Below are 24,187 nucleotides of genomic sequence, written 5' to 3'. Positions count from 1 at the left end.
CCACAGCACGCTCGTTTCCAGGCCATAGATGATCAGTATCGGACCCTGATGCACATCTCCATAGCTGACCCCCTGGTGCTGTCACTCATAGTGCCCAGTGCCAAGAGGAGCCCTTATTTCCAGGGTCAGCAGTTACAACAGCTGCTGCAGTCAGGGGCGGTGGAGCTGGAAAGCATCATCATGGCTCTGGAGAGTGTGCTCTATGAGGTATGTGCTTGCTTCCCCCGCCTTTTCTTCCTCAGTAACAGCGAGCTGGTGGCCCTCCTGGCCACCCCTCTAGAACCGTATGAGGCCCAGCCATGGGTGCAGCGCTGCTTTCCTCATGTCTACACAGTAAGCTTCCAATCCCACCTAACGGATGAGAAAAATACTCATGACCACGACCAGGAGTCAATCCCAAGTAGAAAGACTCGAGTGGAGACATTTGCTGTGCGAGGGGCAGGTGGAGAGGCGGTGAAGCTGCAGGAGTCCTTACCCCTGTATCCAGATATCCCCAAGTGGCTAGCCACTCTGGAGAAATACCTGCGCTCCACACTGGTGTCCCTGCTACAGGACTGTGTCACCGCTCGCCTGGCTTTGAGCTCATTCCTGGTCTTTAAGAAACTGCCTCAGCAAAGAAGGTTGCCCCTGCAGCAACATGTTCATCATTGGTTAGATTTAGCCCAGGATTTCCCGTGGCAGTGTATACTGGTAGCAGAGGAAGTGGTGTGGCGGGCTGAGATGGAGGAGGCTCTGCTTGAATTAGGGGCCCTCGATGTGACTCCCATGCACATACACAAAGTCGAAGTCCTGGTGCAATTTATGAGAGTCCGGAGGGGCTCCCAGGGTAGAAAGACCTTCGTGCCCTCTGCCCGCCAGGCCAGCCTGCTCAGTGCCCTGCTGGTCATGGCAATAAGTCACCGGGATATCGCCCAGCTGTTAGAGAAGCACCAGGTCCGTGACCTGAAGGACTTCCACTGGGCTCGTCAACTCAAGTATCACCTGGGTTCTCCTCACCTGATTCCTGAAAGTCCACTGCAGAATCTTAAGACAGTGTTATCAACTGAGTCCTCTCTGTCACCAGCTGCATGCTGGGTCGATGTGCTGGGCCGGTCCATCGTATACAATTACGAGTATATGGGTCCCAGAGTAGAGCCTCTACCCAGCCTGCTACCTGAGCGCCCAGTGCTGAGTCTAATATTGGCCCTGGACCAGGTAGCCTGTGGGACACTACTGGGTTCTAATGGTGTAGGCAAGACAGAAATGGTAAACAGCTTGGCCCGGGCCCTGGGCCGCCAGCTGGTAATGATGCTCTGCTTGCCCCAGATAGAGGCCAGGTGTCTGAGCAGCTACCTGAATGGTGCCCTGCAGTGTGGTGCCTGGTTGCTTTTGGAGGCAGTTCATCATCTGCCTCCTGGCTTGCTCTCTGCCCTGGGCCAGCACCTGGCTGAACTGCAAAACCTCTATCGCCCTCTGTACCAACAGGCTTCCCGAAACATGGGCACCATAAGCCCTACTGAACCCCAGTTCCTTGGTAGTGGCCTCTTTGAGAAGCATCATGTGTCCATGCGCCTTGGCTATGGCTGTTTTCTGACCATGCGTGCCTTGAGCCCTGCTATACCCACCAACTTGCACCAGCTGCTGCGGCCCGTGGCATTGGCACTACCTGACCTTCAGCGAGTAGCAGAGCTGGCCCTGCTGGGTGCAGGGATGCGAGATGCTTCCCGCCTGGCTGCCCGCCTATCCAAATTCTTCTCCCTAGAGCAGGAGCTGGCATCTGGGCCCCTGCCCTGCCGCTTGCCCCTGCTCAAGCAGATACTGGAAGACGCAATCCAGATGCTCAATGAGCCCAAGGAGGAATTGGAGTCCCAGGGTAGACTCACTTCTGTGGAGGAGACTGTCCTACTGCGTGCCCTGCTGCACTCACCACTGTTCAGCATCCTTGACGAGCTCCACCTCCAAAACCTCCGCAAGCTGCTGTGTGGGGTCTTCCCAAATGCTAGCCACATGCTGGCAGAGCCTATGGCCCACAGGTTGATGAAGTCATTAATGATGGAGGAACTGCGGCAGGTGAGCTTGCTTCCCAGCCTTGAAATTCTGGGGTCCCTGGAGCAGCTCAGCCAGGCCCTGAGCCGTTCCTCAGGCGTCCTGCTCCTGGGTCCTGCAGGCAGTGGCAAGACTACTTGCTGGCGCAGCTTATTTAAGATCCACAATCGGCTGGCAGCCATGGAAAGCACTTCCACCCAGGGCTACCAACCTGTGGAAATTACTCACCTCTATCCTAGCACGCTCAACTCCCAGGAGTTCCTAGGATGGCTAGAGGGCCCCTGTTGGCACCATGGCATTTTCCCCAGGCTCCTTCGTGCAACCCCTCGGTGTAACAGTAAGGCAGCAAAAGAAGACAACCAAGAATGGATAGGAATCCAGCACTGGATCGTCTGTGATGGGGCCTCTAGTTCGGCGTGGCTGGACTCCATCACTTGCCTCCTGAGTAATCCTCCCCAGCTTAGCCTCCCCAATGGTCAGCAAATAGCACGACCACCAGGTACCTTCTTCTTGTTGGAGGTGGCAGATGCCACAGGTATGTCCCCCACAGTAGTCGGCCGGTGTGCCCTAGTCTGGTGTGGGGGGGGACAGACGTGGCAGTCTATGCTTAGCACCTTGATGACATCCCTGCCCCGTGACTACCGCTTGCAGCCTCCGACAATCACTGAGCTCAACCACATGGCTGAATTTCTGGTGCCTGCCACAGTCCGATTTCTTGCCCACAAAGGGACTGGCTCTCTGCTGCAGATACACGGGCAGCAGACTCTTTGTCCAGGTGTAGCTGAAGTTACCAGCCTGGCCCGCATCTTGCGTGGTCTGCTTGACTCTCACCTGCGCCTCTATGAAGAAAAGAGTGTATATGGCTCAGGTAGGAAAACGGAAGAGCTGGCCTGTTGAGAGACATGGGGGCCTGGGGGGATTGGGGAATGCCTGGAGCCAGAAGCATGGGTTCTGTAGTGCATGGGAACTGCAGAGGAAGTGAGGTAATATGGTCAACCTCTCCTCTCCTCTCCATATTCCACTTTTGTGTGTATGCCGGGACCCCCATCTGGCCTTGGTGACTGCTGCAGAGGACCACAGTGATAGAGATCCTATGGCCAAAAGTTTCCCGTCTTCAAAAAGCAGCTCCCTGAAACAATACCATGTTGAAAGCAATGAGACGTCGAATAAGCACAGGGAACATCTGCTGGCTATCAGCAGCTTTCTTTTTGCCCTGATCTGGGGCTTTGGAGCCCACCTTCCCTCCAGGTACCTACAGGGATGGGATTTTGGGTGATGCAGAGAGCTGGGGTTAACTTGCTCACAGGAGTTCAAACTCCAAGTTAACCTTACTATGCAGCTAGGGTATCACGTATGAGCGTGTTATTGATGGTTCTGTAATAACTGCGTGGCTGTTGCTGTGTGTCCATCTGAGCAGGCTTTGGCCCCTCTTTGATACCTTCATGAGGAGTTCTATTAGTTGCCTCACCAACTACCCTGAGCCACCACCCTCAGCTTCAGTGTTTGATCTACATGTAAACCCTGAAGATGGGACATTGGTCCCCTTCACTGGCCATTATCTGAGCAGCCGTGTCAAGGGAAATCTAGGATCCTTCCGCTCTTCTGACCAGGTATGAGGACAGTGGGGAAATAGCTGAGGTTGGGACTAAAGGGAGTAAGACCATGTTTAAGGCTGGACTGAGATCCATTTGCTCCCATTCTTTGATCACAAGAATACACGGCATATGATCTCTAAGAACAGCTTTGGGACAAGTCCCTTAGAAGTAGATTTTTATCTAGACAACTGTCCTATCCTGGAACTATCTCAGTGAAAGCTCTATTCCTGTTCCCCAGACCGAGCAGCTCTTATATATGGTAGACCTGCTTCTGTCCAAGGGGCAGCCCGTGCTGCTGGCTGGAGAGGCAGCCACAGGGAAGTCAGCCTTTGTGGAGGTCCTAGTGGTGCCAAACCACCCATGCATATCCAACTCCATCCACCCTGCCTTCGGTTCTGCCCATCTCCGCCAACTCCTGAGCAGGGGAGTCCAAGGACAGTCACAAGCCACCCCCTGGCCTGAGAATCAACAGGATTCTAAAGACTCCCTCCTTTTCCTGTTGGAGGATCTGCACCTGGCCACTTCTGGTGAGGAGCTGGGTGGAGGGAAGGAATCTCATCACTTAGTAATCTCATCTCCTGAGGTTACAAAATCTACAGCAATATTGATTGTCAAATATATGTATACAGCTCACAGAACTACAGTTTTCCTTTCTTAGTATCCTCTCATTCTTATTCTGCCAGCGGTCCCATCCACCCACACTCATGTCCTCATCTGTTACCGCTTTTTTTTTTTTCCTGGTAAATCTCTTTTCTCTATCCCACATTTAATTTCTAAGCACAGGTATGTTTACTCAACTATTTACTGCACATGTCTACAAAGCCATAATTTGATTCTTTGGAAAAGATAAAAATAAAAATGGACAAAGCCCTAGTAAGCTAATCAAGAAATAAAAAAGAAAACCTAAATTTTCCCCCCAAAAGAAAGAGATTTTAGTAAAGACATTTTTTAAAAGCGTAAGAGAATATTGCGGAAATTTTTATGCTAATAAACCCAGTAATTTGGATAAAAAGGAAATCTGTCTTGCAAAATGCAATTTTTCCAAGTCGGACTAAAGAAAAAAATAGAACAGAAGCCAGGACCAGTGGTTCATGCCTGTAATCCTAACTGCTCAGGAGGGAGGCTGAGATCTGAGGAGTGTGGTTCAAAGCCAGCCAGGCAGGAAAGTCCATGAGACACTTATCTCCTCATAAAAATCCAGAAGTGGGGCTGTGGTTCAAGTGGTAGAGTGCTATCCTTGAGCACACAAAGGCTTAGGGATAGTGCCCAGGCCCAAAGTTCAAGCCCTAGGACCAGAAAAAAACAAAACAAAACAAAAAAACCCACCAGAAATCACCTCCTATCTATTAAAAAAAAATTTTGGGGTGGGGGGGTTCTGGTCGTGGGACCTGAACTCTGGGCCTGGGCGCTGTCCCTCAGCTCTTCAGCTCAAGGCTAGCACTCTACCATCTGAGCCACAGCACCACTTCCGGCTTTTTTCTTTTTGCTTATGTGGTGCTGAGGAATCGAACCCAGGGCCTCATGCATGCAAGGCAAGCGCTCTGCCACTGAGCCACATTCCCAGCCCCTATCTATTAAAATTTTGAACTAATAATAAATGCTCCCAGTTACAGATGGATTTCACAGTTCCATTATATCCACACACGCAGTATTAGCACAGTATTTTTGTGGTACTGGAAACCCCAGTGTGCATATGGGCTCTCTGACAGAAGTATTTGTACTTTCCCCCTAATTGTCACCTGATCCACTTTCGAACTACGTCAGCTTCCAAATCTTACTACAGTGTTCATTTTCTTTTGGTTAACAAATAATTGACCACAGAGGTAGGATTTAGGGAAGAATGTTGGGGAATGTATGGAGAGCGAATGACTTGCTCAGATGTCACTCAGTCCTAACGCATCAGTAGCACAGACTTCCTTTGCAACTAGCAGGATGGGGCAGGACCAGAAGGAAAGGGGAGAGTCTCACGTGGATTTGCCCGCATCCTCCCTGTTCTTCATGTCCCACAGACCCAGAGAAGAGCTGCCAGCCAATTCTGGAGACTCTGCGCCAGGCCATGGATGGCACTGTGTATGCCCACAACACCTTGGAGCTGCAGACACTGCAGCCCACAGTCAACTTCCTTGCCACGGTTACAGTGCCAGCGTGCAGTGAGCGCCCGCTCTGCCCACGCCTCTTTCGGCTCTTCACAGTGCTAGCCCTAGGCAGCATGACCCTGACCACCATGTTGAGCAGACACGCACCAAACATCCAAGCCTGGCTTGAGCGCTTTCCCTCTATGGAGCGGGAAGGTGCTCTGGCAAGAGCTCTGGTTCGAGCTTCCATGGAGGCTTGGGAGGCTGTGAGCAATCACTTCATGCCTTCACCTCTCCACCCACACTACCATTTCTCCTTGCACTCTGTCAGCCAGCTTCTGGGAAGCCTACAGCTACTACCTACTAGAGTGAGCTCAGGGAGTCTTGTAGACTCTTACAACCATCAGGAGCATCTGCGCAGGGTGTCAGGCTTACGTGGCACTCGCCTGGCTGTTATGATGGTCACACGCAACATGGTGCGTCTTTGGTTGCACGAGGCACATAGAACTTTTTGTGACCGGCTGGACAGCCATAGGGAACGCACCTGCTGTTCCAAGATACTCCTAAAAATAGCTCAGGGAGTCTTTTGCTGTGAGATGAAATCCCAGCCCTTGAGAAGCGACCATACGGAAGAAGAAAAAGAGGAGAAAGAGGAGGACGAAGAGGAGGAGGAAAAGGAGGAGGAAGAGGAAGAGAAGGAAGAAGAGGAGAGGGTTCCCGAAGTGGAGTCTGAAGGGGAACTAGCCCAGTGGGAGGAGTTAAACAACAGCAACAGTGAAACAGATGACGAGGATCCTTACAGCCTTGAGGCCACCACAGGTGCACACCCTTCTGACCCAAGCCTCCTACCGTCCAAAACATTAACAGGCAAGGAAAGTATGGAAAGTAAAAGTCCCAAGACAAAGCAGGAGGCAGACACCAGAGCTTCTATCTATAAGCAGTCGAAGAAACAGAAGAGGTGGTGGAAAAAGATAAACCAGAAAGACTTGGTCTCACCCTTGTTGCTTCCAGTGCTGCTGCTCCGTCCCCGGGAAAATCCTTTAGACCTGGTCTTCAGTCAGAAATTGTTGATATCCAACTCCGAAACTCCCAACTTGTACCTGGAACGGGAGTGGGAGAGCCTGGAAGAGCAGCTGGCTGCGTCTGCTGCTCAGCTGAATCTGAACCCCCACCTCGCCCGCTGCCACACCTCAACCCAGCACGTGGCTCGTCTGGTCCGTGTGCTAGCCAGACCCCACCAGCATGGCTTACTGCTCTCAGGAGTTCTGGGTACCGGACGCCATACAGCCATCACCCTGGCTGCCAGCATTTGTCAGGCCCACCTCTTCTGCCTGCCGTCTGGGTCGGAGGAGGCCATTCTCCAGTGTCTACAAGACGCCAGCTGGCATGCCGGAATGTCAAACCAGCCAGTGGCACTGGTGGTACCCAAGAGTGTGAATATTACCACCCTCTATCGCCTGGTCGCTCTGGCCACCTCAGGCACTTTCCCTGACCAGTACACAGAGGCAGACCTGGATCACATTGAAGAGCGGGTCCCCAGGGAGAACCTGGGTCTCAAATACAACATTAAGAAAGAAGTCGTGTTGCAGAGGTAAGGTCCCGAAACCCGTCCCCCCAAGCCTTCTCTGCCATTACTCTGTCAAAAGGCCCAAATAAGTTATCTGAGTCACTGTGGAGGACTCAACAGGGTGAGGGCCAAAGGGGTTGGGGTCGGAAGTGGAAAGACGGATAGAGCAGCAAGACAGCAGCAGGAGCCCTTTGCCTGCCCACAGGTTCTTCCAGCAAGTGAGTCGTCACCTGCACATGTTTTTCCTGATTGAAGATGACCAGGTCCAAAAGCAGCTGCCCTCCACTCTTTTCCTGCGGCTTCTCCAACTGGCCACTGCCAGCATTGACCATTACGAGCCCTGGGACCAAGCTTCCCTGGTCAAGGTTGCTCAGTACTACCTGGAGAGTGCTAAAAGCCCACCCCCTGATGACAGTGAGCCATTGTCACTTGTTCTCACCAGGTTCTAGTCATTACTAGACCTGAATCTCTCTCCCTCCCTCTCTCTCTTCTCTCCCCCTTCCTCCCTTTCTCTTTTCTTCTCTCTCCTTGCACTCCCTTGAGATTTTTCTGCCCTCCTTCACGAGCTAGGAAAAAAGGCTCTTTTCATTCCCATTCCCCCCTGCAAGTCCACAAGTCCATATTAAAACCATGCTCCTTGCAGGCGCCTTGAAGTTCCTAGACCTCCAAACCTCAATTCCCAGCATGGCCAAAGCCATGGCTCTCATCCACCTTTCAACTGCCTACTACCATGAGCACCTGTGCCCTTCATTGCCACTGGTCACTCCCAATACCTTCCTAGACCTCCTGAACACCTTCATGCTACAGAAGCAAGAAATGACCCTGAAGATGAAGACTAGAGCCAACCGGTAAGTTGTCCCATTCCCTACAGCGTTCCTCCTCCTGTGCCCCGGAGTCAATTCACTGTGTCATCGCTTTCCAGGATTCATACTGCCGTGGAGAATCTGAGAACATTAGTTGACCAGCACAGCTTCCAGTCCAACCTGGTCTCGAACCTGGAACAGGAGCTAAAAGGCTCCCACAAGGTAAGAGGGAGAAGATTGTTAAGATGTGAGACAGTTGTGTCAAAGCAGAAAGCACAAAAGGGGATTTAAGAGGCACCAACCAGAGTGAGCCTTAGTTCTTATTTCTCAACAGTCTCCCTTTCCCCAGAGGAACTCTAACTCTTGCTGCCTCTTCCCTTCGATCTCAGGCTCAAAAGTTTCCCACAGTACAACTGAGACCAGATTGACTGTGGTCCTGATTCTACAACACTGACTATAAGCAGTTTAGTATACTCTCAAGATCTTTGGATTCCCATGATGAATGAGGAAGAGAATTACATTTTTTTTTTTTTTGTCAGTTGTGGGGCCTGAACTCTGGGCCTGGGCGCTGTCCCTCAGCTCTTCAGCTCAAGGCTAGCGCTCTACCACTTGTGCCACAGCGCCACTTCCAGCCTTTTCTGTTTATATGGTGTGGAGGAATTGCAAGTGAGGCAAGCACTCTACCACTGAGTCACCTTCCCAGCCTGATAATTACCTTTTTAGTACCACCTCTTTCTCTTAGTTCTTCCTTTGAAATCTCTATCCCTGCCAGTCGATTCACCTTTGGTAGCCACCTCCCCCTCCCCATATCATGTTGTCCTTATCAAATTTACAAGTCTGTTGTTTGCAGTAAGGAAATTGGATTAGAAATGGTGGTAGGTAGACATTTATACCTATACCAAAGAAACAACTGTATTTAAATAGTACACTAGACATAAATGTTCTCAGTTTCCTTAGTCGGTATTTCTCTCTCACTCCCTTCTCCCAATACCTGCTATCCCACTTTCCCATTAGAGCTCCTCCGATACAGTTCTCAGGAACAAGAGGGTTTTGTTGTTTCCTTTTGTTGTTGTTGTTGTTGGTTCCTAGGCTTGAACTCAGGGCCTGAGCATTGTTCCTAAGCTCTTTTGCTCAAGGTTAGCACTACCACTTTGGGCCACAGTGCCACTTAAGGTTTTCTGGTGGTAAACTGGAGATAAGCCTCTCATAAACTTTACTACTCAGGCTGGCTTCAAGCTGCAGTGCCTAGATCTCAGCCTCTTGGGAGTAGCTAGGATTACACGTGTGAGCCACCAGTGCCCAGCTCTTCTAAATGTTTTACATGTAAGAGCTCATGTAGCCAGGCACTGGTGGCTCATGCCTGTAATCCTAGCTACTCAGGAAAGCTTGGATTTGAGGATCATGGTTCAAAGACAGCCCAGGCAGGAAAGTCTAGGAGACTCTTTTTAACATATTTTTATTGTAAAGATACTGTACAGAGGGGTTACAGTTACATGAGTAAGGTAATGAGTACATTTCCTATCGAGCACTGTTATCCCCTCCTTTGTTTTCCCCCTACCATCCCTTCCCTCCCCACCTCCCCAAATCCTCCCTCCTCCCTCACAAAGTTGTAAAGTTCATTTTCAACATACTGTCTTGTACATCTATCTCATTGTTACAATGGGTCAACCTGTATCCTTGTTTCAGCATTTTATATTTCCCTTCCCCTCTCCAAGTTAGAAAAATGTATATTCAAGATGCAGGGCACTGGAATCAAATACTCTGGGAGACTCTTATCTCCAATTAACTACCAGAAAACCAGAAGTGACACTGTGGCTCAAAGTGGCAGAGTACCAGCCTTGAGCAAAAATGCTCAGGGACAGTGCCCAGACCCCAAGTTCAAGTCCCATGACTGACCAAAAAGAAGAAGAAGAAGGAGAAGGAGAAGGAGAAGAGGAGGAGGAGGAGGAGGAGGATGAAGGAGGAGGAGGAAGAGGAGGAGAACATTTAGAAGTGCTAGCATTTAGTACAGCCTCGATGTTCAGTTAGATCACCCCCTAACAAGAGGGCATAAGGCCCTGGCTCTCCTCATGGCTGTAACTTACTAGAAAATATAGATTCATCTAGGCAATTTCAAAACAGTGTGCTGTAACAGAGAAAGTCCACAGGGCTTTAGAAAAAGCACACTGCCCCAATATATAGCATAGCATGTGTAGAACATGGTAGGAGCTCAAAAATATTTATTAAAAATGTAAATGAATGAATGAAATACATCAGAGTTGGTGCTGCAGGTTCCGTACAATTAGACCAAGGGTAGAGTGAAGCGAGGAGGGAGGATATCCAAGGGTGAAGTAACTGTGCATGTAAAGGCCCAGAGAAGGCAAAACTGAAAGTCATATTCTAGGAGACAGAAGAAGATGGAGTGGTTAGAAAGAAAAGTAGGGGCCTGGACAAGGAAGCATTGTCAACCATATGTAGAAATGACCAGGGTTAAGAGACACGAGGATGATTAGACCCCAGTTGTAGGAAACCAATCAAGTGCAGGATGGGTTCAAGATCAGAAATAAGAGCAGCACTGGAGAAACTAGTTAGCAAGCCAGAACAGTTAAGGAGAGTGATCCTGAGTGTGAGCAGTAGGTGTTGGAGGCAGAAGTGTAGACACGAGAGACATGTTAGAGATAGAACTGAAAGCAAGATCTCAAAGACAAGCTGGGAACTGAGTCCAAGCGTAGCAACCCAGCTTGGTTTCTTCCTTGGGAAACTTGACTGTGCGTTGCCAGTTTTCTGAGGAAAAGAGGTCAAGGAGAATAAATAGGAAGATTGCTGGGGAGCTAAGGAGGCATAACCAACATCCTTTTGGGGGCATAGAGTCTGAAGAGGTCTGCCAAGCATCCAAGTGGAGATTTCTACTGAGCAGATGGCAATATTGTATAGGACTTGTGAGGGAATATGCATTTTGAACATTTTTTTCACATGTTAGTTCAATGTACTATGTTTACAATATATCAGTAAAGGAAAAGTCTGAGAACAGCCAGAGAAGTTGGAGAGTGCCCAAGGGAACACAGTATCATGAAGACCAAGAGAGGAGCTTCCTTCCAAAGAAAGGGACAGTCTTCTGAGACAACTTCTGCTCAAGAGTCTTAAGTAAAATAAGGAGCAGAGCACAATGGCTACACACACATGCTTTGGAGTCAGAATACCCAGTCCTGACTAACTTGGGCCTGTGCTACTGGGTGTCTAACCACTGACAGACCCCAGAGCTCCGGCTGTATCTGTTCAGCTTGGTTCCTCTATCAAGCACATGGTGTCTTCCCCCCCCCCCCACCCCGCCCCACCCCGGCGTGTTCCCACACTGCCCAGAATGTGGTGGTGTTGCAGGGCTTGGATCTCTGTTCACAGAATGTTGGGATGTACCAGCATCAGCTTGACCAGATCAAGCTCCAGTACAAGCGGCAGCTGGCAGAGTGTTGGCATCAGGAGAGCCTCGTGGAGAACCTAATCAAGCAGCGGGATGCCCTGAAGGCTCAGCACGATGCTTTCCTGGAACAGGTAGGCTCTTCCTGCCAACTGCCCTGCCCTGCTCCTCTCTGGGGGAAGAGGATAGCCCCTCCGAGGATGCCAAAAAAAAGGGAAAGATGAAGCGGCTTCTGGTGGAGGTTCAGGTACTGAGATGGTTTGGGGATGGTCTCCCCGCGAGGACTCCTGAGACGAAACATACTGAAGCACAAGAAGACATTGTTAGGAGTGCTCTGCAGCACGCTTCTCTCCTTGTTTAGATGGGCAAAGCATTTCTGGGCCCTCTGAGCCAGCTGCAGGTGTCTGACTTTGAGGAGATCCGGAGCTATCGAGCACCGCCAGAACCTGTAGTCCGCGTGACAGATGCTCTGTGCGACTTATTCCACCGTGAAACAGGCTGGGCCAGTGCCAAGCAGCTCTTATGCCCCGAGGATTTTTATCAGGTAAGGAAGATGAGGCCTCAGGAAGAAGGAAGAGGAGAGGCATAAGGGGGAGACCTGGCAAGATGAGGTAAGAGCTGTTGGGTCAAGGTCTAGAGCATTTGGCTCTTCTCTTCCCGTACAACCCATGTTCTCCAGGAGTTGGTGTTCTTCCCCAAGGAGAAGCTCACAGACTCAGAACTGCTCAAGTTACGACAAGCTCTGAGTGCTCCGGGTATGAGCGATGCCGCGCTGCGGGCAGTGAGCAAGCCTGCAGCAAACCTGGCAATCTGGCTGTGGGCAGTTATGCACTATGGGATGGCACAGCGCCGGGGACTACCCACAGGCCTGCTGCTGCGGCAGGTGGAGGAAACATTAATCCGAGAGCAGGCTCGCTTAGGCCGCTACCAGTTTCAGGCCCAGGAGTTGCTGGAGTATACCTTAGACCTGACTAAGAAGCTGGAGGATGCCCAAGCATCTCACAGCCGTATGCTGGAGAACCTCAATCAAGCACACTACGGACAATATCACGAATGGCCCATAAAGTCTGCGCTGATCACCCCCATGCACACCTGGATTACACAACTCCAGGTACTCAACCCCTCCCAGATGATGTCACTTTCTCAGTTCCTTCTGTTCCCTAAGGCCCCATGTTCTAACTGCCCCTCTCTCTTCTGCCTGCCCCCCTCCATATTCTCCTCCACTACCCTACCTTGTTCCTCTCTACACGTATACCCTCCGCCGGGTTCCCTCACTGACCTCCACGCCTCCTGCTCTTTCCGACACATCAGAAACTGAGGGAGCACTGCATGAGTCTGTTTGGAGATGCCCTCCTGTGCTCTGCTGCCATCACCTACCTGGGTCCCTTCCCACCACTGAGGCGCCGGGAGCTGCTAGACAAGTGGCTGGCTCTGTGCAGGGGCTTCCCGGAGGCCCTGGGCCCAGATGATGTGGCCCAGGCACTGAAACAGAAACATGGCATCGTACCACCAAAGATGTCTCTGCTGCCCACACGCTCTCCCTTCAGGATTCTCTCTCTGCTGAGCAGCGAAGCTGAACAGTTCCAGTGGGACCGAGACCAGAAGCCCCATGCTAGGTCAGCCCGCTTGATAGGCCTGCTGCTTCGAAGCTTCACTCACTACTACAGCTACCGTTGGCCTCTGCTGCTTGACCCTAGCCAACAGGCCCTCATCTGGCTGGACCCACTGCCACGGGCAAAGAACGTGTGCTTAGCCTCAGAACCCACCGAGAGGCTTGGTAAGCCAGGGGTAACATGTTATATCGGAGGCATCTGAATTGCCCAAGACTCTCAGTTTCTTGTGGTCCTCCCTTTCATAATAGAGACACTAAATTTCTGTGACTTAGGATCTCCCAAATTTTTACTGGCCTATACTACATTAACAAATTTGGTCATGTTTACTTTGTTAGTGATTTTTGACACGTTACCACGATTGTAGACTGGTTTCCCAGCCCATGATCTTCTATTTCTTTGCTCTACTTAGCATTATTAGAAACCTGCTCAAAATCCAGAACTTTGCTTCCCAAATTTATCCAGCATTTGAAATTCTTCTTATAAAAAATGTTATTATAAAGGTGATGTACAGAGGGGTTATAGTTACATAAGTCAGGTAATGAGTACATATCTTTTTGGACAATGTCACCCCTTCCCTCACTCTCTCCCAGGTTTCCCCTCCCCTACCTCACCCACAAGTTGTAGAGTTCTATTTCAACATAGTGTGTAGTGAGTATCACTGCTGCATTTGCTTACCCTGTGCTTCTCCATTTCATTGCCTCCCTTTACACTCCCAAAGACAAATAAGTGAACATACAAGACAAAAGAAAACAAAAACAAGTCTCTTGTTTCCATTTTCTGAGTTCATTTTGATAAATATGATTTTATATGATCGGAAGATCATATAGGCCTTGCCCCATTGGTCTCACTGTGTGTGACTGTCTAGAGGCCTGTATAAGTTATCCTGTCCCATTGTATTTTAGATCTAGCTTCCTCATGAGAGAAAACATGTGCTATCACGTCCCTGAGCTTGGCTTACCTCACTTAACATGATTTGTTCTAGGTCCATCCATTTCCCTACAAATGATATAGTATTATTCTTTCTAATGGTTGTATCAAATTCCATTTAGTATAGGACATTTTTTTGGATCCACTCATCTATTTGGGGGCATCTGGGCTGTTTCCATAGCATGGCTATTGTAAATAGTGCAGCAAATGAACACGGATGTGCCAGTGTCTCTTGTCCTGGCTTGTGATATTCTGAGTATATGCTCAGGAGCCATACGGCTGGGTCATAGGGAAGATCTATGTTTAGTTTTTTTTAAAGGAACCTCTAGGCTGCTGTCCAGAGTTGTTATGCTAGTTTACATTCCCACTAACAGTGCAATAGGATTCTCTTTTCCTCACATCCTCGCCAACATTCACGATGTTGACTAATCTAAGTGAGGTGAGATATTTTGATTCGCATTTCCTTTATGGGCCAGGGATGTTGAGCATTTCCTTGTATGTTTCTTTGCCATTCTCACCTCTTGTGAGAAGTCTCTCCTTAGCAACTTTGTCATGTTTGAAATTCTAAGGGAATATTTTTATTGACTCTCTTTGGACCAGAGGCCTGTCAGGGTGGCATGTTGGAAGAAACATTTCCTAGAAGGAAGATGGAGTGCTTATTTCCTGAAAGAAGGGGTTATGAGGCTGTAGATATGAGAAAAAATGTAACACGATTTTGGAAAAGGGCCTGTGATGATGATAATGAGGTTTAATAAGACTTTGAAAGGGGATAATCTTACTTATATGTGTAGATTCAAAATCCCATGACTGGCATCTTAGAAAAGGAGGAGATGGCAGATATACAAAAGAGAAGTCCATCTGAAGGGGGAGACAGAGGTTAGAGTTATGCAGCCACCAGCCAAGTAATACATGCCTAGAACTATCAGATAATGGAAGAAGCAATGAGAGATGATCCCTTAGAAGGCTTTGGAAGAGCACAACTCTGCTGACACCTTGATTTCAGACTTGTGGCCTCCATAACTCTAAGAGAATAAAGTGTATGGTCATTTGTTATGGAACCCCTAGAAACGAATCCATACATCATAATTACAAGATACCTACTACACAGATATCTGCTGGCCATCGATGTCCTTTTTGTTGGGAAAGTACAAGCTCTTCCAGAAGTCTGAATAGACTTTTTTATTTTTGGTCGGTCATGAGGCTTCAACTCAGGGCCTGGGTGCTGTTCCTGAGCCTCTTTGTGCTCAAGGCTAGCACTCTACCACTTGCGTCACAGCACCACTTCTGGCTTTTGGCGCATAATTGGAGATAAGAGTCTCATGGAGACTTTCCTGTCTGGGCTGGCTTTGAATCATTATCCTCAGATCATAATCTCCTGAGTAGCTACCATTACAGGCATGAGCCACAAGCACCTGGCTCCTAGGCAGACTTCTGATCTCCATGACCTTTACTTCCCTCCCCCCCCCCTTTACCTTTTGTTTCTTAAATTCCTTTTCCAATTGCTGAGGCTTGAACCTATCATAGCCTTGTACTTGCTAAGCAAATGTTCTTCTTCTGGTGTTAACATCATGTATAGGATAAGAAAGTCCTTGTAGATTTAATTAAGATTACTAATCAATTGATCTTAAAATAGAGGTCTTATCCTGGATTATATTGTGGGGGAGGGTCTTGAAATCAGATGAGCTCTTTTTTTTTTTTTTTTTGTCGGTCGTGGGGCTTGAACTCTGGGCCTGGGCGCTGTCCCTCAGCTCTTCAGCTCAAGGCGAGCGCTCTACCACTTGAACCACAGCGCCACTTCCGGTTTTCTGGTGGTTTATTGGAGATAGGAGTCTCATGGTCTCTCCTGCCCGGGCTGGCTTTGAACCGCGATCCTCAGATCTCAAGCCTCCTGAGTAGCTAGGATTACAGGCGTGAGCCACCAGCGCCCGGCTCAGATGAGCTCTTCTAAGCAGAAAGGAGGAAGAAAAATATTTGAAATTCAAGAATGATTCAACACAATGTTATTGGGTTTAAAACCTGGGCGCTGGTGGCTCACACCTGTCATCCTAGCTACTCATGAAGCTGAGATTCTGAGGATCACGGTTCAAAGCCAGCCCAGGCAGGAAAGTCCATGAAACTCTTATTTCCAATAAACCACCAGAAAACCGAAAGTGGCACTGTGGCTCAAGTGGTAGAGCACTAGCTCTGAGCTAAAAAGCTGAGGGACAGCGCCCAGGCCCAGAGTTCAAGCCCCATGTCTGACAAAAAAACAACAACAAAAACAGAGAAGTCTATAGGGCCAGTATAAGAAGGAAATCAAAATTTACTGTTAAAAGCCAGTAAGAGCCAGACACACAGATGTGCATCTGTCATCCCAACTATTCAGGAGGCTGAAACATGAAGATAACTTGAGCCCCAGAGTTGGAAGATAGAAAGAACAACATAGTGAGATAACTATGTCAAAAACAAAGCAACAGGGGCTGGGAAGGTGGCTCAGTGGTAGAGCGCTTGCCTTGCATGCATGAGGCCCTTGGTTCGATTCCTCAGCACCACATAAGCAGAAAAAGCTGGAAGTGGCACTGTGGCTCAAGTGGTAGAGCGTTAGCCTTGAGCTGAAGAGCTGAGGGACAGCACCCAGGCCCAGAGTTCAAGGGGCCCCCACAACCAACAAAACACACACACACACACCAAACAGTAAATCTAAATGGAAGATATTAACACTGGGATGAGACTTCTATGCCTAGAGGTCACCTTGATTTTAGTTTAGTATAATATTGTTCCAGATGCTCCAGCCATGCTATGCTGGACTTGTAACAATACAGAACTGTGAGATTATAAATGATACTGCTAAATTTGCAGTAATTTATTACCAATAAAAAGTGATACACTATCTGTGGATCTGGCAACCTCCCTTTGTAAAAGAACCTAGGAGGAAAAAATCCCTGGAAAAATCTTACTAGTTCCTGCAGTAGAGGAGGCAAGGAGTCAGTTGTGAATGGCTGCTATGGTGGTTGCCCACCAATGACTTGGCTGATGTTGAGCCTTTCACTTATGTCACTGTCCCCCAGATACTAAGGTCCATATGAGTGACTATATTAGTTAAGAAGAGAAAGGCATTGACTCTTCTAGTCAACCAATAGAAGGGGCCGAAATAGGGCCAGTTTCAGAGATGATTGACCTCCTCCCTAGAATTTTGGAGTCTGGACACTTGTTTTGTGCCAGTCTAAGTGCTTTTTTGTTTGTTTGCTTTGGTTTGGTTTTTTGTTGGTCATGGGTCAACTCTCTACTACTTGAGCCACAGTGCCACTTCCAGTTTTCTAGTGGTTTATTGGAGATAATAGTCTCATGGACTTTCTTGCCTGGACTGGCTTTGAACCGCGATCCTCAGATCTCAGACTCCTGAGTAGCTAGGATTACAGGCGTGAGTCACCAGTGCCCGGCTAAGTGCTTTTTATATACCATTGCAATTAATCTTCACACTAATCCCATGAGGGCCTCACTAATATCAAGCAGATTTTGCAGACGGGGAAATTAAATCATAGCGCTTACATAGCTATTCTAAGGCATCTTTTTGAAGATCTGTCCTCATTGAAATGGAGTCCTTGGGTGAACGGCTCTCCCTAGGATTGCAGTTCCTCTACTCCATCTTTCTGTCCTAGGGAATTGCCTCCTGAGAGATCTAACTAGAGATGAAGAAGACACCGAAGATGACACTAGTGAAGAGGAAAATGAGCCCGAGAAGCAGACAGAAGAACAAAAGCAGGCGAAGAAAGAACAAGAGGAAAATGTGAAAGAGGAGACTGAGACTCAGAGTCAGGGGTCAGATATCGTTTCTGAGGCTGGGCCTCTGCCTCCTGTCTGTCTATGTGTCCTCTCGGGTGCTGACCCAGAGTTGGGTCTTCAGCTCCGGAAGGCAGCTGCCAATGGTAAGAACCTGCCCTCACATACCATGCCCTCCCTTTTAGACTTCCCCCAGTCCTGTGACCACACAGTCCTCCCACAGCTATCTGATCTCACTCAACTCCTATGCTTCATCTCACTACGTAGAAGGGTAGGAAACCTGCCCTGAATGGAGCCAGATCTTGTGAAAAGGGGTTGGATGATATAAGTGTTGGCATTGTGGGTAGGTAGGTTGTCCTTGCTTTCTCTCACAGGCCAGCCTGTGCTCCTAACCAACATGGAGCTGGGCCTAGGGTGCCAAGAACTCCAATGGCTGCTGCATCGGGAGCAGCTGAGCCCACCCGAGGTGCAACCTGGCTTCTATCTCTATCTGAGTACTACCATCACACTTGGTGCCTTGGAAAATGGTAAGACAGAGAGAGGTAAGTTGCTGATACAGCTTTGTGGACACCCTAAACTCCTAGGATCTGCCCTCAGAGGGTTTCACCTAGCCTTGAGCTGGCTCAGAACTGTAGTAGAGCCATACATACTTCTTGTCCTTCCCATCTCCCCATGCCATATCTCTGCCAAAAAGAAAATATTAAGCCTCTTTTGCATGGCCCTCCAAGTGCTAGGTTGTGAACTGCTGAAGAGGATGAATGTGATGGATCTTGGCATGAACATGGATGTACTAGAAGAGCAGATGCTGCATGAAATCTTGTCTAGAGAGGCTCCTGAGCTTAAGAAACGCTGGCAGGAGCTACAGACCAGACACTTGGATACCTGTGAAGCTGTTAAAACTGATGAGGTGCTTGAGGGGCCCAGTCTATGGGACAGGATGAGCTTTGGGAGGACCCTTGAAGTATGGAGGTGGAGATGAGTGGGGAGATGTATGGGGACTGTGAGAAAGGACCAGATCCATCTATTAAAATGACCATATGCACAGGAGCGGTTATTGACTGCCCTACTGTTACGGCGTCCAATGCAACAGAAACCTGCCAAGTTTCTGCGGGACATGGTGAGAGTCCAGGCAAAGATATGTCAGCTGCGAGCCCAGATTGAGGAGCTAGAAGAGCAGAAGATGCGGGAAGTTGCACTATGGGTACCCTACCAGAATGTGGTCTGTCACGGGATAGCCATAGTAGAGGCCCTTAGCTCCCTACAGAACATGCTGCCACTTTTCCATATGAGCTTAGAGAACTGGCTGACAGCTACCAAGCGGGCTTTAAACAGTATGAAACCACATGACAGCCAGCATGGAGAGGACTTGGCCAGTCATCTGCTGCAGCTGAAAATACGCTTGACTCGCCATCTACTGGGCAGCACCGTGGCTATACTGGGGCTGACCCAAGTACCCTTGGTGGGTGCCTTAGGTGCTCTGGCTCTGCTGAGTGTGAAAAACCAGGCCCCAAAGCTAGAGAAGCTGGCACTGTGGCCTGGATTGACGACCTCTTTGATCACAAGTCACAGCAAATCCGCGTCAGGTGCAGGCCGGCCAGCATGGCTAGGGCTGAATGCCTGGCAAGAATGTGCAATATTAGAACGGCTGCCTCCCTTTAACGGGCTGCGTGCATCCTTGACAGAACAGCCTAAAATCTGGCAGGATTACCTGTCGCTGTCCTCTACAGTGCTGGGTCCTGCACCTGAGCTTCAATCAGAGCCACTCAGCCTCTTTCAGAAGCTGATTCTGTGGAGGGTTCTGCGACCTGACTGCCTGGCAGCTGCCTTGGCAGACCTCACCACCAGCCTCCTGGGCCGCCCGCTGGATGAAAACCTGAGTGCGCCTACCATACCCTTCGAACACAGCCAGGCCACCCAGCCCATACTCATCTTGCTGCCGCCACCCGGTCACCCCACAGCCTTGGGGCATCCTCTGGCTGACATTCAGAAACTAGCTGACGTCCACATTCAGGTTTGAACCTAGCCACTCAGCCACAGACTGAGCAGGCTCTTGGGGGCTGGTGTGAAGTTTGGGGGGACCCCCCCCTCCTCTCAGGCATTCTTGTGGATCTTCCTGGATTATTCAAGCACATTTTGGATTATTGTGGCTCTTTTGAAAAACCATTTTGATTCCTCAGGGTCATCCAGTACCACTGTGAGTCACTGTGCCATCTTTCTTTTTGTCTCCAGAAGCAAGTGCAGGTGATAGCTCTTGGCTCCAAAGCCTGGGACCCACTCTCTGTTGTTGTCGGCAGTCTGTGCCAGGCTATGTTCATGGGGTACTGGTTGGTGCTGGATAACTGTCATCTGATGCCCCATTGGCCAAGAGAGCTGCTGCAGGCCTTGCTGAGATTACTGGATGGAGCTAAGGGTAGGTTAACTGTTTAGAGATGGCTTCCAGAATGAGGGCCTCTATATTCCAGCCTGAGCTTGAACACTCAGGCCTTATGACCAGTCTACTAGCCCCAAGCCTAATCACTTCTCTACAGCCTTGTGTCAGAATGCTGTCAATCCAATCGCAGGTCTATTCCTGGACTTGTGGATCTGCCCCTTATTTGAGGTCTGATCTCTGCTCCTTTTCTAACCCTAGTGGTTTCAGACAGGGAATTGGAAGACTCTGTACCTCAACCCGAGATCAGTACTACAGCCATTGTCCACAGAAATTTCCGTCTGTGGCTTATTGTGTCCACAGAAGCAAGATCTTCCTTGCCAGGTGAGGGGCAGCACCCACAGGTTCTCACTTCAGAAGTAAGACAACAACTGTGTGGTGCTGACTTGGAGCTTTGCTTCTTTTTCAGCTGTGCTGACTCAGCACTCCTTGCCTGTTTTCTGGGACCAATCCCTGGAGCTGAGCCACATTTTGGTCAACAATGTGGAATTAGCCCAGCAAGAATCCCTTGCCCAACCCCCTACCCAGATAGTTCCTTTGCTCCTCCTACATGGCCTTCTGCTGCACAGGCAGCTCTATGGGATGAAAATGCAGGCACACAGGGGGCGCTGGTAAGAGATCCACCACCCATCATCCTGTTCAGTTAGCTCAGTCACTCACCAAACTGTTTTCCACATGAAAAAAGAACTAATTCATCTTTGGTATCTCCAAAGTAGAAGTGTAAGGGGAAGGAAATCTTTAGGACTTTGAGATCTCCTTCTGAATTGAGTCTTTAAAGCTGAAGCAAACAGAAATATGGCCTTTCTGAGCAGGGGGAACTAAGCTGAGCTGAAGGGAGACTTCAATGCAGCTGGAGTAAGGCATGCTGAAGGTTGAAAAAGAGGGCCTTGAAGCCAGGCACCAGTGGCTCACATCTATATTCCTAGCTACTCAGGAGGTAGAGATCTGAGGGTCATAGTTTGAAGCCAGCCCCAGAAGACAAATCCAAGAGACTATTTTTTTGTTGGTGGTCATGGTGGTCATGGGGCTCCAACTCAGGGCCTAGGCACTGTCCCTAAGCTTTTCATTCAAGGTTAGTGCTCTAGAACTTTGAGCCACAGCTACACTTCTGGTTTTCTGGTGGTTAATTGGAGATAAGAGTCTCCGGGACTTTCCTGCCCGGGCTGGCTTTGAACCATTATTTTCGGCCTCCTGAGTAGCTAGGATTACAGGCCACCAGCACCCACCATGGCTCTTATATCCAGTTAATTAGCAAAAAGGTCTAAGTGGAGCTGTGGCAAAGGGTGGGGCTGATGCTATTCTGAGACAGTGAGAAGCCACTGAAGGGTTTTCCTTAGGAAAGGACCTTGATCTTTCAGAAAGATGAGCCAGAGGAGGTGGCACTGGAGGCAAGCACAACAGTTTTGCCTTTAAAAAATTTGTATTCCAGCTGGGTGCTGGAATCATACCTGTAATCCTAGCTACTCAGGAGGCTGAGATCTGAGGATCATGCTTCAAAACCAACCCAGGCAGGAAAGTCTGTGAGACTCTTTTCTCCAATAAACCACTAGAAAACCAGAAGTGGTGCTGTGGCTCAAGTGGTAGGGCTCAAGTGGTAGAGTTCTAGCTTTTTAAGAGCTGAGGGACAGTGCCCAGGCCTAGAGTTCAGGCCCCATGACAAAAATAAAAATAAAATTAAAAAAGCACCAAAAAAAGAAAGGTATTCCAGTAGCTTCCAAAGAAGAGATGATAAATGAGTGATAGAGGCTGGGATGAGATTGAAGAGCAAACATGAGAAAGGGAAGAGGGAGTCGGGGGTGACTTTCCCAGTTCTGCTTTAGACAACTGGGTGGCTAATGACACTTCTCGCTGGAATAAAAGATGGAACAGCTTTTACAAGGGGAAGGGTGGTGATTTCATATGGAAGTAAATGGAATTTGAGATGCCCAGTCCAATGCCTAGTGAGACCGCATAACCCTGAAGCTCAGAAGAGAGGTTTGGGAAGCAGAAATGACTTGAATCGTCAGTATATTGGTATTCTTTAAAATCCTGTGTGTGTGTGTGTGTGTGTGTGTGTGGTGTGTGTGTGTGTGTGTTTCCTCTCCCCAGGAGTCAAATAACCCTGACCCAAGTCCTTCAGACCCAGAATCAGCTGTGGGCCAGTCTCAGCAATCCCAGTGTTGCCATGCAGGAGCTGGCTGGTAAGACATACATCTGGGACATGAAGTCACAACTTTGGCTGGGAGGTGTAATGGATACTGGAGGGGCTGGAACTGAGGGACTCTGGCCTCATCCTCAGCTTCCATTTTCTATGGGGGCCCGCTGGAAGACAAGGAGGACATGAAGGCTCAGATTAGCCTCACTCAAGCCTGCCTGGGCTCCAGCAATAGGAGTGGGGTCCAACCACACACACCTCAGTCTCTGCTGGCCAGTTTGATGCCTAGTCCAGGTAAGCTCCCGACAAATTATCTGTGTGTGGAGCGGGGTGGTGTAATGTCACCTCTGTCCCCCGTCCCCACCCAAAGTAGACACAGCAGTGCCAATGAGGGCCTATAAAGGGGTCACAGTCACAGGTTGGGGGTGGAAGTGATGGCATGCCACACCAGAGGAACACCTACTCCCTCAGCTCTGGGATCGGGGGGTGGATGTCGAATCCATGTTGTCCCTCAACCCTCGCCTCCCACTCCCAGATCTAGGGAAGCTGGATGCCATGGCCGAGTGCAAGGCGCAGGTACACCTGCTGCCCACCCCATCTGAGCCGGGGATCTGCGGCCTGAGTGAGGCCCCCCGCGACTCGCTGCTGCGATGCCGCAGTCGGGCACTGCTACGCGCCATGCGGCAGTGCGCAACCTCCTGGGTCCCTGCCGACGCGGGAGGCGCCCGGCGAGCCGAAAGGCGGCTGCGGGTACGCCTAGTGCAAGCCAAGGGGAGGCTGGAGGCCCTGCAGGATCTGCTGACCCAGCACACATGCGGAGACCAGTCTGATGCCTACAAGGTGGGGCCCACCAAGGAGCAGCCCCTGCGGGCCTTCCTGGAGCGCGAGGTGCTGGAACTCAGTCAGCTGGTAGTCTTGCTGCAGTGTGACCTTACCTGCCTGCTGCAGCAGCTCTCGGGGGAGCCCCCATGCGCCTCCCACCGCTGCGTGGAGGTGGCCCAAGCCCTCTGGGCCGGCCACTTTCCCCGGCCTTGGCGACGCCACGCACCAGCTGGGCCGCAGCCGCCCTGGCAATGGCTCCGGCAGCTGTCCAGCCGTGGGCAGCAGTTGATTCTCTACCTGGGCGACGGCGAGGACCGAGGTTTCCAGATCCCCCAGCGCATCTTTCACCTGTCAGCCTTTTGTCACCCGCGTCGCCTGCTGTTTGCCCTGCGCTGGGAGGCCATCCTGGCCAGCCCCAGCTTCCGGGGTTGTCAAGATTTAAGTTTCGGTGCTCTCCTGTACAGACGTCAGGAGCTGCCCCATCTTCTGCACCTCCGGGTATCTTGATGTTGCCCCCACCCCGCCCCCCCACCCCCTGCTTCCCACCAGCCTCTCAAGAATCCATTACATCCCATGTTGACCCTCAGTCACCCCTAGTCCCTTTTCTGATCTTGGATTCCTCCCTCCTTATCCCCACCCAGCTTCCTACTCAGTTCTGACCAGTTTCTGGTTCCCCCAGGTGGAGAACGGCCCCAACCCCACGGTTCCTGAGCTGGGGTTGCTGCTGACCGGATTACAAGTCCTGCACGCCAAGTGGGACTTATCGGAGGGGGCCTTGCGGGACACCAGTTCCACCCAGCCCAGCCCTCTGCCTCCCGTCAGCATCAGGGCACAGGCCCCTGGCTCCAGTGACCTGCCTGCCCCAGACAGCCTGCCTGTGTACCTCTGTCCCGTGTACATGGCAGGGCCCCTTGGCACCACCAAGCTGCACAGCAGCAACATCCTGATGTACCTGCCCCTACCCACCAAGCTCAGCCCCGACACCTGTGTCCTACGCAGAGTCCACGTGTGTAGCCCACCCTTGCCCTGCCCTCTACCAAAATAA

General features: G+C 50.1%; 1 protein-coding gene across 1 annotated transcript in view; it reads left to right on the top strand.

The window, feature by feature from the left end:
* Dnhd1 (dynein heavy chain domain 1) overlaps positions 1-24,187 on the top strand; it is a 75,982-nt gene extending 51,795 nt beyond the window's left edge. Inside the window, 23 exon segments of the mRNA XM_042691374.1 lie at positions 7-2,893; positions 3,096-3,273; positions 3,443-3,635; positions 3,859-4,147; positions 5,630-7,286; positions 7,468-7,676; positions 7,906-8,110; positions 8,185-8,287; positions 11,444-11,593; positions 11,821-12,003; positions 12,139-12,570; positions 12,771-13,236; positions 17,638-17,904; positions 18,133-18,285; positions 18,487-18,665; positions 18,804-19,769; positions 19,988-20,168; positions 20,388-20,510; positions 20,596-20,797; positions 22,275-22,366; positions 22,465-22,614; positions 22,856-23,640; positions 23,822-24,187. Of these exon segments, the coding sequence (XP_042547308.1) occupies positions 7-2,893; positions 3,096-3,273; positions 3,443-3,635; positions 3,859-4,147; positions 5,630-7,286; positions 7,468-7,676; positions 7,906-8,110; positions 8,185-8,287; positions 11,444-11,593; positions 11,821-12,003; positions 12,139-12,570; positions 12,771-13,236; positions 17,638-17,904; positions 18,133-18,285; positions 18,487-18,665; positions 18,804-19,769; positions 19,988-20,168; positions 20,388-20,510; positions 20,596-20,797; positions 22,275-22,366; positions 22,465-22,614; positions 22,856-23,640; positions 23,822-24,187 (10,416 nt within the window).

The sequence above is a fragment of the Dipodomys spectabilis genome, unplaced genomic scaffold, assembly GCF_019054845.1.
Source record: "Dipodomys spectabilis isolate Male_0828 unplaced genomic scaffold, ASM1905484v1 ptg000145l, whole genome shotgun sequence".
Classification (NCBI taxonomy): Eukaryota; Metazoa; Chordata; class Mammalia; order Rodentia; family Heteromyidae; genus Dipodomys; species Dipodomys spectabilis.
The sequence above is the reverse complement of the archived record's forward strand: the minus strand, read 5'-3'. Positions and strand labels throughout refer to the sequence as shown.